This window comes from Scophthalmus maximus, chromosome 19 (genome assembly GCF_022379125.1).
Source record: "Scophthalmus maximus strain ysfricsl-2021 chromosome 19, ASM2237912v1, whole genome shotgun sequence".
Classification (NCBI taxonomy): Eukaryota; Metazoa; Chordata; class Actinopteri; order Pleuronectiformes; family Scophthalmidae; genus Scophthalmus; species Scophthalmus maximus.
In genome coordinates this window covers 470,220-484,103 of record NC_061533.1, presented here as the reverse complement: position 1 = coordinate 484,103, position 13,884 = coordinate 470,220, and the positions used below count along the sequence as shown (strand labels likewise).

The following is a 13,884-nucleotide window of genomic DNA, read 5'->3' as shown; positions in this document are numbered from 1 at the left end:
TAATGTAATTAATAAACATTCATGAGATATGAAACATAATTAATTCATGGTTGGTTAAAGTGGTTTACCATTCATGGAAACACTCCTCCTAGTATGAAGGATTAATGAAATATCTCATTAGACAATCTGCGCAAATTTATTACTTGTTGTCAGTCAACTATATTTAAATCACTTGTTTTAAAAAATGCAATCTTATCATAGTGTCTTCTAAAAGTAAATTGCCATAGAATACGTCTACAAAAAAACATAATGTCAATTTAGTTTTGTGGTGCATATTTTTACCCAGACCATCAGTCCATCTACATTGGCGTCCCAGTGCCTCGAGGATATCGGCGAAAGCGTAGGCGAAGGCGCTCTAGTCGTGAGGTCACTGACATGGACAGAGACAGCCACTACACCCACCACAGAAGACACGAACACGACCGGTACCAAGACATAGACATTGAGGAAGGACTCATGGATTCGAACGATCAGAGTCTCCAAGACATCAACCGCACAAGTAAGTCAGTGGCCAGTGACTTATAAAAAGACATCAAATGATGTGAGGTATTGAAGAAGCAAAAGCTCCCTGAAACATCAGAAACAACAGTTGTCTCAAAAGATCAGACCTCAGACCATGATAACTTGAGGTGTGGTCGGTGCTAACCTGTGTTTCTTGCTGTTTCTGGATGTCTGTGTTATAATAAAATTATATAATTAAATATTGAAGTTGCGTTTCAGTGTGAGCTCACTTATCTACCTGCTCTATAAATGAAATTTATTATAATTTTTACTGTTACCCCAACCGTTTTACTGCACATAAGTTCAATAGGGTTTTATCACTTGTGTTAAATGTACAGCCCACCAACTCTACATGTCAAAGGCAATTTACTCATCATAGTGCTACTCACCCTGTACAGTGTATTTTGTGACTCTAGAGTAGCTTCATCAAATCTGAGAAAGTAACCTGAGAAATCTGTGAGAGAACCGGACGCAGGTGTGGGGGGCCATGTGCGGTTGGGTTGAGGGAGAAAAATGGGGGGGGAAGAGAAGAGGTGGGCAGAAAGAGGGGGAGAGAAGAGAGAGAGAGAACAGTTGTACAACTGTTGCGCTTTTATTATTTATAATTATAAAAATAATACTTACACTTATGGATGCAATAATGTTGTTGTGATTAATAATAATTATAATTAAAGCTGCGAGCAGCAATGATCGGGCCCGAGCACTCTTGCCGTCGGGGACGTGCGGGTTGCCGCTCTCAATTAGACAAAAGAGCAATTTCATACATATCATGTTGCCACTCTGAACATGTCTGCCAAGTTTGGTGAGACACAGATCATCCCAAGTGCCCCAAACATGTATTTGTATTTGGTGGCGAACAATGCATCACCATGGCAACAGCGTTTGACACATGGTCAAAACTTTCACAGTACAGTATCAGCCTTGTCTCACAACTAAGCAGACCAAATTTGAGGTTTCTCCAGTGAACCTGCTAGGCAAAGGAAGTAAAAGTCAAATTTCTAACAACCTGTTGCCATTAGCTGGCGCTATGACTTGTGTCCAATTATGACATGTAGATGTGTTGAGGGTGGGACTGTTATCATGCCTGAGAAGTTTGGATCAGATCAGACCATGTACCTTTGATTTTGAGCAACTTCCTGTTCATGGCGAATCACGCTTCGCCACGGCCGAGCCTTGCGATGTAGACTAAATCTTTTATGGATGCAATAATGTTGTTGTGATTAATAATAATTATAATTAAAGCTGCGAGCAGCGATGATCGAGCCCAAGCACTCTTGCCTGTCGGGGACGCCCGTCCGCCGCTCTCAACGCGTCCGCCGAATTTCGCGATGGCCGGTCGGGACGCGCAGATTTCAATTCCCTGTGTCCTCACTTTGAACATGACAAAAGAGCAATTTCATATATATCATTTTGCCACTCTGAACATGTCTGCCAAGTTTGGTGAGACACAGATCATCCCAAGTGCCCCAAACATGTATTCGTATTTGATGGCAAACAATGCATCACCATGGCAACAGCGTTTGACACATGGTCAAAACTTTCACAGTACAGTATCAGCCTTGTCTCACAACTCCAAAGTACGTCACCTTCCGTTCGCCACTTACCCCAAGGTAAAACCCAAAATGGCTGACTTCCGCTTGGGCAGAGCTAATTGCACCACGAGGCTTTTTGGTAGGTCGTCGGGAGGTACATGAGCCGACCGAATTTGGTTCTTCTAAGTCAAATTTAAAGGTGTTAGAATTGACTTTGAAATGTTGTAGGGGGTGCTATGGAGCCATTTCGACACAACTGGACAAAAGATACATATCGGACATATTGACTTGCCACTCTGAACATGTCTGCCAAGTTTTGTGAGACACAAAGCATCATAAGTGCCTCAAATATGTATTCGTATTTGATGGCGAACAAGGCGTCACCATGGCAACAGTGTTTGACACATGGTCAAAATTTTCACAGTATTATATCAGCCACGTCTCACAACTAAGCTGGCCAAATATGAGGTGGATGCGATGAACCAGCAAGGCTCCGGACGTAAAAGTAAAATTTCTAACGTCCTCTTGCCATTAGGTGGCGCTATCACCTATGTCCAATATTGACATGGGAATATGTTCAGGGCAGGACTGTTATCATGCCTGAGAGGTTTGGTAGAGATATGACCAAATATGGTTGAGTTATGACGTTCACAATTTTGCTAGCCGTTAGCACGTATTGTCCGACACCCCCCGGGGAGGGCGCAGGACCTCCATATCCAGCATCCTCACCCCTAAGATCGTCTGAGACCAGCCACCTGGACAGCCGCTGCAACAATCGGTTTGCATAACCAAAGAATTTTTGCACAAACTGTCAGAAACCATCTCAGGGAAGCTCATCTGCATGCTTGTCGTCCTCATCGGGGTCTCGACCTGACTGCAGTTTGTCGTCGTAACCGACTTAGTGGGCATATGCTCACATTCTATGGCATCTGGCACTTTGGAGAGGTGTTCTCTTCGCGGATGAATCCCGGTTTTCACTGTACAGGGCAGATGGCAGACAGCGTGTATGGTGTCGTGTTGCTGATGTCAACGTTGTGGATCGAGTGGCCCATGGTGGCGGTGGGCCACATGGTGGCGGTGGGGTTGCACCTGTGTTCATTGTTATGGACAATGAACACAGGTGCATTTTATTGATGGCATTTTGAATGCACAGAGATACCGTGACGAGATCCTGAGGCCCATTGTTGTGCCATTCATCCACGACCATCACCTCATGTTGCAACATGATAATGCACCTCCCCATGTTGCAAGGATCTGTACACAATTCCTGGAAACTGAAAACATCCCAGTTCTTGCATGGCCAGCATACTCACTGGACATGTCACCCATTGAGCATGTTTGGGATGCTCTGGATTCGGCGTATACGACAGCGTGTTCCAGGTCCTGCCAATATCCAGCAACTTCGCACAGCCATTGAAGAGAAGTGGACCAACATTCCACAGGCCACAATCAACAACCTGATAAACTCTATGCGAAGGAGATGTGTTGCACTGCGTGAAGCAAATGGTGGCCTTTTATTGTGGCCAGCCTAAGGCAAACCTGTGCAATAATCATGCTGTCTAATCAGCATCATGATATGCCACACCTGTGAGGTGGATGGATATCTCAGCAAAGGAGATGTGCTCACTTACACAGATTTAGACAGATTTGTGAACAATATTTGAGAGAAACAAGCCTTTTGTGTATATAGAAAAAGTCTTAGATCTTTGAGTTCAGCTCATGAAAAACGGGGTCAAAAACAAGTGTTGTTCAGTGTAGTTAGGTGTTTCCTGGTTTAGCTGGCCTGACCCATTATACTCAGTTTGTATTTCTGTTCTAGGTGAATCGTCCTCGTGTGAGAAGCTCACTTTTTTTGTTATTAATTATATTGTCTGCAATTGTAAAATAAATTGTCATTTGGGTTACTCAGCAGCTCCCTCATTCCTTTATTTGTCTATCCCGGTTTATACATTACATCCTTTGTTACTCCCCTCGTCCCTAGACATTTTGGGGAGGTAACAATACAACATTTTTTGACTGCAGAAAATAAATGATGGTGGAGATGACAAAAAACACATGTTATCAATTCTAAAATAGAAAAGCTCTCAGCACTGTAGTCTAATATTTGAAGAAATCTATGTGAAGTATCTTATACATTTTCCTATTGTTCTATGAGCTGTGAATACAGTGTTGTAAGCCTGCACTCTTTTAGAAATAGCATCGGCTCGTTAAAGGAATTTCTTCTACAGGGTAGCTTTATTTTCAACCAATTGCAGAAAAAAAGGTTTACAAAGGATTGGCAAAGACAGGCAGCAAGGTTGTGTCATGATTTTTTTTCCCCTCTTCTACCTTGTGTTTTTGATTTGATTTTGCTTCCTTCCAGCACTTTTAACAGTGAGCCGCAGAAGTCAGAGACATAGCCTGAGTATGTTTCAGATTGGAATAGTGAGTGACCTGGCAGAACACTGCTTCTTTGATTTTCAAAGACGATGGCTGGGACTTTGGTTGTACACCTTGCTAAATCAGTGTGATGGCAAGGCAGCAGAAGCGATTACTAGGCTGTGTGCACATGCACATACTCTCTTTTTGAGTGTTTGGGCCTGCAATGCATAAAGTGCCATCACCGGTAGGGGCTTATAGCAGGAACAATAACGATGCAAATAACAACAAAGAGAGAAGATGTAAAGTAAACAGAGATCATAGGAAGAAAAATAGACTCTGATTATCCTCATTCTAATTGTAAGAATTAATTTAGCTAAAGTCTTGTTTTTTGATTGTTTAGCAGCAGTGATTTTCTGTTGCCCATCCCCTGCTCTTGTTGCTTTAAAAAAAAATCATAATTCAACCCATGCTGTTGTACTATTTCCCATTTCCTCGCCATTTTAACCACCTCCAATGAAAATAATAAGGAGGATGTGTGGTGCTTCCAAAATCATCTGTCTCTATATACCCCCAACTTGTCAGGCATGAATAACCGAGGCATCACATGACTTGAACTTAGAATAGCAAAAGCATTTTTGTGTTTTTGCTAGCTGAAAGATACAGGACAGTATCTATCTAACCAAGGCAGTTACTGAGTTCTCACTGAGCTGGTGAACTACAAGGCAAAATCTACCTGACTGAAAGATGTAAATTGTCATTAATGTTGTATTTTGTTTGTAATATTCTTTCCTCTGATTTTGTATGATTGATTTCATCCTCACTTGCCCATTCAGAAAAGACAACACGTTAGTGGGATTCACTGCAAGGTGCCTTCAATAAACCGCTACATTATTGATCATTGTTGGCAACAATGGACTCGGCACATGCACAGTAATCACTATACAGCTCCATAGGTTTGCAACACTGTGGCCAGCTGACATGCCATTACCCTAAAGCAACAGTCCAATGGATCCTTAATACAATGCAATGGATTGGCTGCCTCATGATAATGACTCTGCTGCCCTAATGTGTGATCTGAATGTAGGCTTCAATACTGCAATCATTATGGATGGGACAGTCATGGAATGGTATTCAAAAAACAGCTCATTGATTTTTACAGATAGAAATTCTATGACTTGATTCATATTGGAGATCAGGCGATGCCGATGAGAAACAGATTTACGGCAGGTTTTCACTAGCTGCTGTTATTGGGGGAGTGAAATGTCAACATGGGTGCTGGTCCTTCAATTAAATAACTCATTTAGGCGATCAGGCGATGCCGTATTGGAGACCACTTTCTACATTCATAAATTGCAGTACTGCATATAGGCTACTACACGTGTAAAGTTTTAGAACACCCCATTTTTTCCAGTTTTAATTGAAATGTAAGTAGTTTAAGTCTTGTTAATGAAATCAAATCAAATCTGTCCATCAATTAAATCAGTAAATCAATTTCAAAGAGAACTGGCCTTTTTCAGCGATGAGGAATTTGGTTAACTAACATCTCTCCTGCAGTAATAGAAGTATATGAAGCCTTGAAAGTGAATACAAACAGTTCCTACATGTGTTGATGACAAAGACAGTGTTGGAACAAACTGTGTTAACATATCCTCTGAAGCATGAGGACTAAATTATTATTTTACTCCAGTAAGTAATACTGTATATTGCTATAAGACTGGTGAGAAAAAAGAAAAAAAGTAATCAAGAGTTTAATCCTACAGTAAAATGATCTAGGCAGCAAGCAAGCCAGAGCAATGCCATATGTCAGTCAACAGTGAATCAAATAAACCGGAAATGGCCCAAATATAGGCCACAGTTCAGTTTTATTCTAGTCAAGCTCTGGCCCACACCAGACACATTCATCTGGACCACATACTGAATGGAATGATGGCACTGGGGTGGTCTGCTCCTGTTTGCAACATCTGGGCCACAAGCAAGCCAGAGCAATGCCATATTTCAGCCAATAGTGAACCAACTAAACCCAAACTCCCCCAAATCAATAACTCCACCACAATAAAAAAATTTCTGGACCAAATTTGGCCCCACATTCCATATCCACATCCGGCCCACATACCTCTTGGAATAATGGCACTTGAGTGTTCCACTCCTGTTTACCAGATCTGGGCCAAAAGCAAGCCACTGCAATGCCACGTCAATTTTAAGTTTCATAGATTTTACAGTTTAAAAGAACATTTGCCATGTAACGTTATTCTCCATTGATATTCTTCCAACAGCAGGTTTACTATGCATGCATTTAAAATGTATTTTGGGGGGCGAGCGGGGTAGCCAGGGTGGACAGTATATACGGTATAGAAACTACACAGGTATGAATCTGTCCTATGGTATGAGGTTTGACAAGTGTTTACCCTACATGCATTCAGCAGGATTTTCACCGCCGCTGCTAAATTATTATGATTTATTTTATTTTTTGCGAGAGGAGATTATCAATAAGTATCCATAAGCCCCGACATTATCGGTGCTGTCAACAGTTTTAAAGTAATTCATTCATTTGTATATGATGAATTTTCATCATAGACAATCCTGAATCTCTGTGTCGGAGCCTGTACTGTGGAGGCAGTGTGGCCAGCTCTCCCAGCCCGACACATGCAGAAACACTCACCTGCTCCGATGTGACAATGGTTGTGTAACAAACTTTTTGCAAGTAATGGCGGTAGCACAAGCGATCTGTCGAAACATTTGAAAGTGAAAGAACATTTAAGGCTGAAGATCCTTGTTATTGTAGAGCATTAAAAAAGCCCTACTCTCTTATTATTTGAAATATGGCCTATAATGTAGTATATTACAATTAAGAGTGCAATAATATCTCCCATGCAGTTGCCATTACAGTGTTTTACATTTATATAAAAATGTTAAGAAAAAATGATATACCGTGATATATAGAGTTATTGTCCGTGCTTTAAGTTGTACCACCCAGCTCCAGACTGGGCTGGTTTAAGTTAATTGACATTATGCTGGTCTGGCAGCAAGTCCTAACATTAACTAATGTCAGCTATTGTTGCTAGTGTTTGTGGAAAAACAAGGGCAGAGAGAAACAGATTTACGGCAGGTTTTCACTAGCTGCTGTTATTGGGGGAGTGAAATGTCCACATGGGTGCTGGTCCTTCAATTAAATAACTCATTTAGGTGGGTTGCGGGTGGATTTTTTAAGAGTTCACTTGGATTTGGAAGGCGTCAGAGCCAAAACGTGCATCTCTAGTGTGTACTCACTTTAAAGGTGAAGAATCCAGGAGTGTCTGTTTTCTTAGCCAGATGACCCATTCTCCAGCAGGTAACGTCAGTGCTTATAACAGAGAACCAGGTCATTATTTCCACTAGAGATTCATCATGTTTTTTTTTCTTATGAAGGTATAATTTCATATTAATCACTCACTTCAAGTTGGTATAAAGGCTTGTGGCCTCCTCAGGCAGTTGGGACAATTACAGCAGTGCCTATCTTTATGACATATGGCCCACAACTCACTGAGCGTTAGCAGCAAAACATACAATGTACAACTTGCCTCCAAACTGAAATACAAAAATGGCAAACAAAGTGTTTAACATATCAACAACCACATAGCCTGACACCACTGCTGTTTCTAAAATTGGTTGATGCAGCAATCCTTAATTTTGCAGCAAAAAAAAATGATGTTGAGAAGAAGTTGAGCTAAGACTGTCGTTATGCCCTTTCACCTTCACTAGCGTGACTGTTGGGAGGCGGGCTTAAGCTTTGATTGGTTAAAGTGAAAAAGAATTTGAATTCATTGGCTATTTGCGCTAAAGTGAAAGAGAATTTGAATTCATTGGCTATTTGCCAAGCTTATCAACAAAACACTTTCTTCTCACAAGTTAAACAATTTTAAACATTTACATATGTAAAATTGAATTTATGTTTATTTCAGGGTAAACCGAACTTTACGTTTAACCACTCTGGGCAACATAATCATTGTTTGAAAATGAAACTCACCATCTGAACATCCTGCTGAGAGCCTGTCTCATTTGTCTGTGGAGTAGGGGGTCACAGCTGCAAGTCGTTAAAATAACTGAAGGCGGGTCATGTGATTACCTTTCACCTCGAAATTGGCGGCATATTTGAATGTATGAACAGTGGCTGTGTCCCAAATCACACACTGATTCACTATCCCCAACTCACCTGGAAAAGTATTCAATAGAAAAATCCTGATGTTATATATGTATATATATATATTTATATATAAAAAAACAACAGGATGGCTGCATCACTTCCTAACGTTTTCAGTACTTTTGTATAATGTTTGTTTTCAGACAGCCCGCACATTAACTGACAGTTTATCCTCACAAGTCACGACTTAATGAGAAGCAAGTGCACAGCTGCAGTAGCACACACACGGCATGCTGCGCTTGCACTTCCACATGTGAGAGAAGGATAATGACAGAAGGGAAACATCGCTTGGTGTGGTGCTACTTTTCATTTTTAGATAGAACTACAACAAGATGTGCAACATTTGTTACAAGTGACCTCTTCAAACATCTAAAAACAATGCAATCTGAAAGTCATAAGGAGGCTGAGCAAAAACTAAAAAGATGATGCCCAGTCTGCTGCACGAGCAAACAACAGTTTGTTTGGGAAAAAGTCATGGCCTGTTTAAGAAGTATTTATTGTTATTATTATTTGATGATAGTATTTCTGTAAATATTTCTGTATTTTACATTTATTAGCACACTCATTTTTATTTTATTTATATAAATTATTCATGGCCAGCATGTGTGTCCTGATATGGCCCAGATATGTTTTAAAGTAACAGGGCCACATTTGTTTCCCCCATATATGGGCCTATTCAGGCTCACATCCAGTTTAGCCAGTAGCAAATGTACCGCATCTATGCCTAAAGTGGCCCAATACTCTGCAACAATATTTGGGCCATAACTACTTTTTAAATTGTGAGCCACATTAGGCTCACTGTCTGATTAGCCAGTGCTGGCTGTGCTGTACATTTGCCAAAGGTGGGCCAAAGTGTTATGTAGCATTTGGTCCATATTTTTCATGTCAAATGTGGGCTACTTTAGGCTCACACCCAGATTAGCCGGTGCTAATTGTGCCGTATTTTTGCCAAATGTGGCCCAGATACATTTTAAAGTAAAAGGGCCACATTTGTTTCCCTATATATGGGCCACTTCAGGCTAACACAAAGGCTGGCCAGTAGCAATTGTTCCACATCTTTGCCTTAAGTGGCTCAATACTGTACAACAATATTTGGGCCATAATTATTTTGTACATTTTGGGCCACATAAGGCTCACTGTCTGATCAGCTGTGCCATGCATTTGCCAAAATTTGGCCAAATATGTTGTAAAACATTTGGTCCATATTTGCCATGCCATATGTAGGTCAATTTAGGCTCACTCCCAGATTAGCCAATGTTAACTGTGCCGTATCTTTGCCAAATATGGCCCAGATGTGTTTTAAAGTAACAGGGCCACATTCAGTTTAGTCAGTAGCAAATGTACCGCATCTTTGCCTAAAGTGGCCCAATACTCTACAACAATATTTGGGCCATAATTTCTTTTTCAAATGTGGGCCACATTAGGCTCACTGTCTGATTAGCCAGTGCTGACTGTGCCATGCATTTGCCAAAAGTGGGCCAAATATGTTGTAAACCATTTGGTCCATATTTGCCATCCGATAAGTGGGCAACTTTAGGCTCACACCCAGATATGCCTGTGTTTACTGTGCCGTATCTTTGCCAAATGTGGTCCAGATATGTTTTAAAGTAACAGGGCCACATTTGTTTCATCCTATATGGGACACATTAGGCTCACATCTAGGCTAGCCAGAAGCAATTGTACCGCATCTTTACCTAAAGTGACTCAATACTGTACAACAATATTTGGGCCATAATTATTTTTTAAATTGTGAGCCACATTTGGCTCACTGTCTAATTAGCCAGTGCTGGCTGTGCCGTACATTTGCCAAGAGTGAGCCAAATATGTTTTAAAGCATTTGGTCCATATTTGCCATGTCATATGTGGGCCACTTTAGGCTCACACCCAATTAGCCAGTGCTTACTGTGCCGTATCTTTGCCAAAGGTGGCCCACATCTGTTTTGTGTTATTTGGGCCACACTCAATATTTACCACATGGGCCACTTCAGGCCAGCATCCATATTACACATTGTCAAGAGTGCCGCTTTTCTACCAAAAATGGCCCACATTTGCTTTGTGATATTTTGGTCCCTTTTGGTATTTCATATTTGGGCCACTTCAGGCTCACATCCATTTTGTCTTGGCCAGATGAAGGCCAGCAGTGCCAACAAGTGGCCCACATCCGCATGCTATCTGGGATGACCCAGCATACCTCCAGGTGATGTCAAAACTATGGGTCAAATGAAGAAAAGCAGTACAGACCCCAGACTAAAACCCCATGGAGCTGGTTTTGGATGAACTGGGCAGGAGATGAAAGCAAAGGAACCTGTAACAAAGTTTGGATGATCTTTCCAAACAATATTTGATGTCCATTGTAGACAGAGGGTCACGTGTGCAGCTTCTAAATCAGTCAAATGTGAAAACATTTTTAGACATATAGACAATATTTTTTTCTCAGACTTTATTTATTTGTTCTTTGCTTTATCTAAGGGTGCACTGAGGCATGAAAACATGTGGTGTACTAAACTTTGAAGCCTTTTAAAACTATATTTTATCATAAAAATTGTAAAAACCTCAAAAAGATTCTTTCATTCTATTAAAGTGTCTCCAGCGGCAGAGCGGCTACGTTACATCCTGAATGAAGATGATGACATGCCCACACCAACACTCTTCACTGAGATGGACACTCTACAGAGGGAAGGAGACGAGCTGGAGTGGAAGGAGTCTGCCAGGTGAATAACCACACACACACACACTCACTCACTCACTCACTCACGCACGCACACATGCATACGCACACACACACAATTATATTCACTTTCACATTTCTACTACTCGCCCTGGTGTAGTCCTGTTTTGTTTTAAGATTGAAATCTGGAATTTATCCAGTTGATAAATGATTCTGCTTTATCTTAGAGATAAGATGAAATGTTAAGCATTAAAACCAGGAATAGACCATTTTGATGGACATTTTTACATTTTTAAAACACAGGTGTAACATTAACAATGGCTGTGTTCAGTGTCCAGAGTCATAGTATTGTGACATTGATAACAGAGGCTATACAATGGACAGTTTATATACATATATATATATAAATTTTACTGGTTGCACATGAAAACTGAAAACTGTTTTAAACAGAAGCATGTTTTTGCAGCTGTATGGATTATTTCCAAATTTTTGGGACAGTTTAGAGGAAATTTGAAGTCTCCAGAGGAACTGCTATTTTCGGATTCATAACTGGAAGTAAAGAACAAGGACAATAGTGTGGTTGTGCAATCATGTGTATGTAGGATGGACTGTCAATCCTCAATTGCACAGTGGCTTTGTTTTGCTCAATAAGATTATCCCTCAGTTCACAGGGAAGAACATCAAACTGGGTTCAAAACAAAAACAGAAAAGTATGGGTTTTGGTGCTGAAAAAAGTCACAAAAATGACTATTCAACATATTCTGCATAACAATGCCAAGTGCTGAGAAGCACAGTTCTCCTCTGTGAGTGAACTGAGGCTTGTACCACACTGTGCTTCACATTCACACAGTATCATGTCTCAAAGCTGCCAACTCAAACTGAGCAGTGGGCACCACCAGCAGAGTAGCAGTGCCAAACTCAAAGAAATTACAGCAGTTGGGTATATATCTCACCTGTTCCTTCCCTCTGTGTATTTCTGCTGTCTTCAGATGGGTGAAGTTTGAAGAGAAGGTGGAGGAGGGTGGAGAGCGGTGGAGTAAACCCCACGTGTCCACACTGTCCCTGCACAGTCTTTTTGAGCTCAGGACATGTCTCCAGACGGGAACAGTGCTGCTGGACCTGGAAGGCTACTCACTGCCTCAAATAGTTGGTGAGATTTTCAGGATTTAGTCTCCTTACTGATGAATGCATGTCTAATTTTGTGGGAGAATTCAGTACTGTTGATCTATGTTCTGTTTAATTTTTCTGTTGCAATACTGCTGGTAGCCACTGGGGGAAATGCAAGGTTTGCAAGGCTGAGAGGCAGTGCTCTTGCCAGAAATTCATTGAGATATTTAGGATGATCTTGCAATGCTGCTACTAGGGCTTCGACTAACAATTATTTTACTAAATTTTACCTGCGTGTACATACATTCTTGTGGTTTGTTAAAAGCCTATACCTCATTTTCTGTGTTTCGTGGGCTTATTTTAGACGGTATTGTAAGATGTTTATCAACGTTTAACAGTTGATACCGATGAGAGAGGAGGTGTTGGGGGATCCGCAGGGCGTGAAGCACGCCCCGTGCAGGACTCAGGGTTATGAAGCCAAAACAACAACCTGATCATTCAGAGTTCAGTGAAGCTTGACTCAGTACACAGAACCCTGAACCGGAGAACAACACGCCCTTGTCGTGGATGGCAATGTCTCTCGTTGATGAGTCCCAGCTGTCCTGTCCAGAGCCTGATCAGCTGTCTATTTAAATGTACTGAATGTAACGCGTGTCTTAAAGGGATAGTTCAGTAATTTTGAAGTGGGGTTGTATAAGTTACTTATGCATAGTTAATATGTTACCTTATGGAGATAGCGATAAGCGGTGTCATTTAACGGAGTTTGGAGGAGAAGTTGAAGAAGCTTAAGTCTGAGTCCCAATTTTGCTGAGGGGACCACCACATTTTTAAATGCTTACTTAAAAAAAAAAAATCCGTTCAATTGTACGCTTAAAGACGTATTTTTTCACTGTTTCAGTTTTCCGCTAGACTCGCTGTGGTAGCTTAGAGTCGAACAGCTGATTTACGGAGTGATACTCTGCCGGCGCGAGTTGGCGCAGTAATACATGGCCGAAGTAAGCTTGAAAAAAAAGTGCAGACTTAAACGGCTGTCTGGCGGAAAACTGAAGCAGTGAAAAAAAATTATTTTATTTCATTTACGTAAGCATTTGAAAATGTGGCAAAAAGACATTTTTCGGCGGTCCCCTCTACAACAGTTGGACTCAGACTTACGCTACATCCCCTTCACCTCCAAACTCCGTTAAATGACATCGCTGATCACCATCTCCATGAGGTAACATATTAACTATGCCTAAGTAGCTCACACAACCCCACTTCAAAATCACTGAACTATCCCTTAAAGTCACAACTGCACTTCCGTGGGCCCTAAACAACACATGCCAGGTATGAGGCTGATAAGATGAACAATTCTCAAGATGTGACTGACTGACAGACAGATAGACAGGTATCTTGAATAATTACCAGGTTTAGTAAGATGTCTCCAGCGGTGGCGAGTAGCCTCTCTGCTGCCCTTAAATATGAAATATATAAATGTCTGAAAATTATCTTAATTTCTTTGAAGAACACAACATATGTATGATAGTGGATATTAAAATAAA

General features: G+C 41.0%; 1 protein-coding gene across 3 annotated transcripts in view; it reads left to right on the top strand.

Moving 5' to 3' along the window:
* slc4a5a (solute carrier family 4 member 5a) overlaps window positions 1-13,884 on the top strand; it is a 62,838-nt gene that overhangs the window by 7,555 nt on the left and 41,399 nt on the right. For all 3 annotated transcript variants that reach the window (XM_035641056.1, XM_035641055.1, XM_047329309.1), the window contains exons 3-5: window positions 287-499; window positions 11,153-11,282; window positions 12,229-12,389. In XM_035641056.1, coding sequence (XP_035496949.1) covers window positions 287-499; window positions 11,153-11,282; window positions 12,229-12,389 — 504 coding nt within the window. The remainder of the gene's footprint in view (window positions 1-286; window positions 500-11,152; window positions 11,283-12,228; window positions 12,390-13,884) is intronic.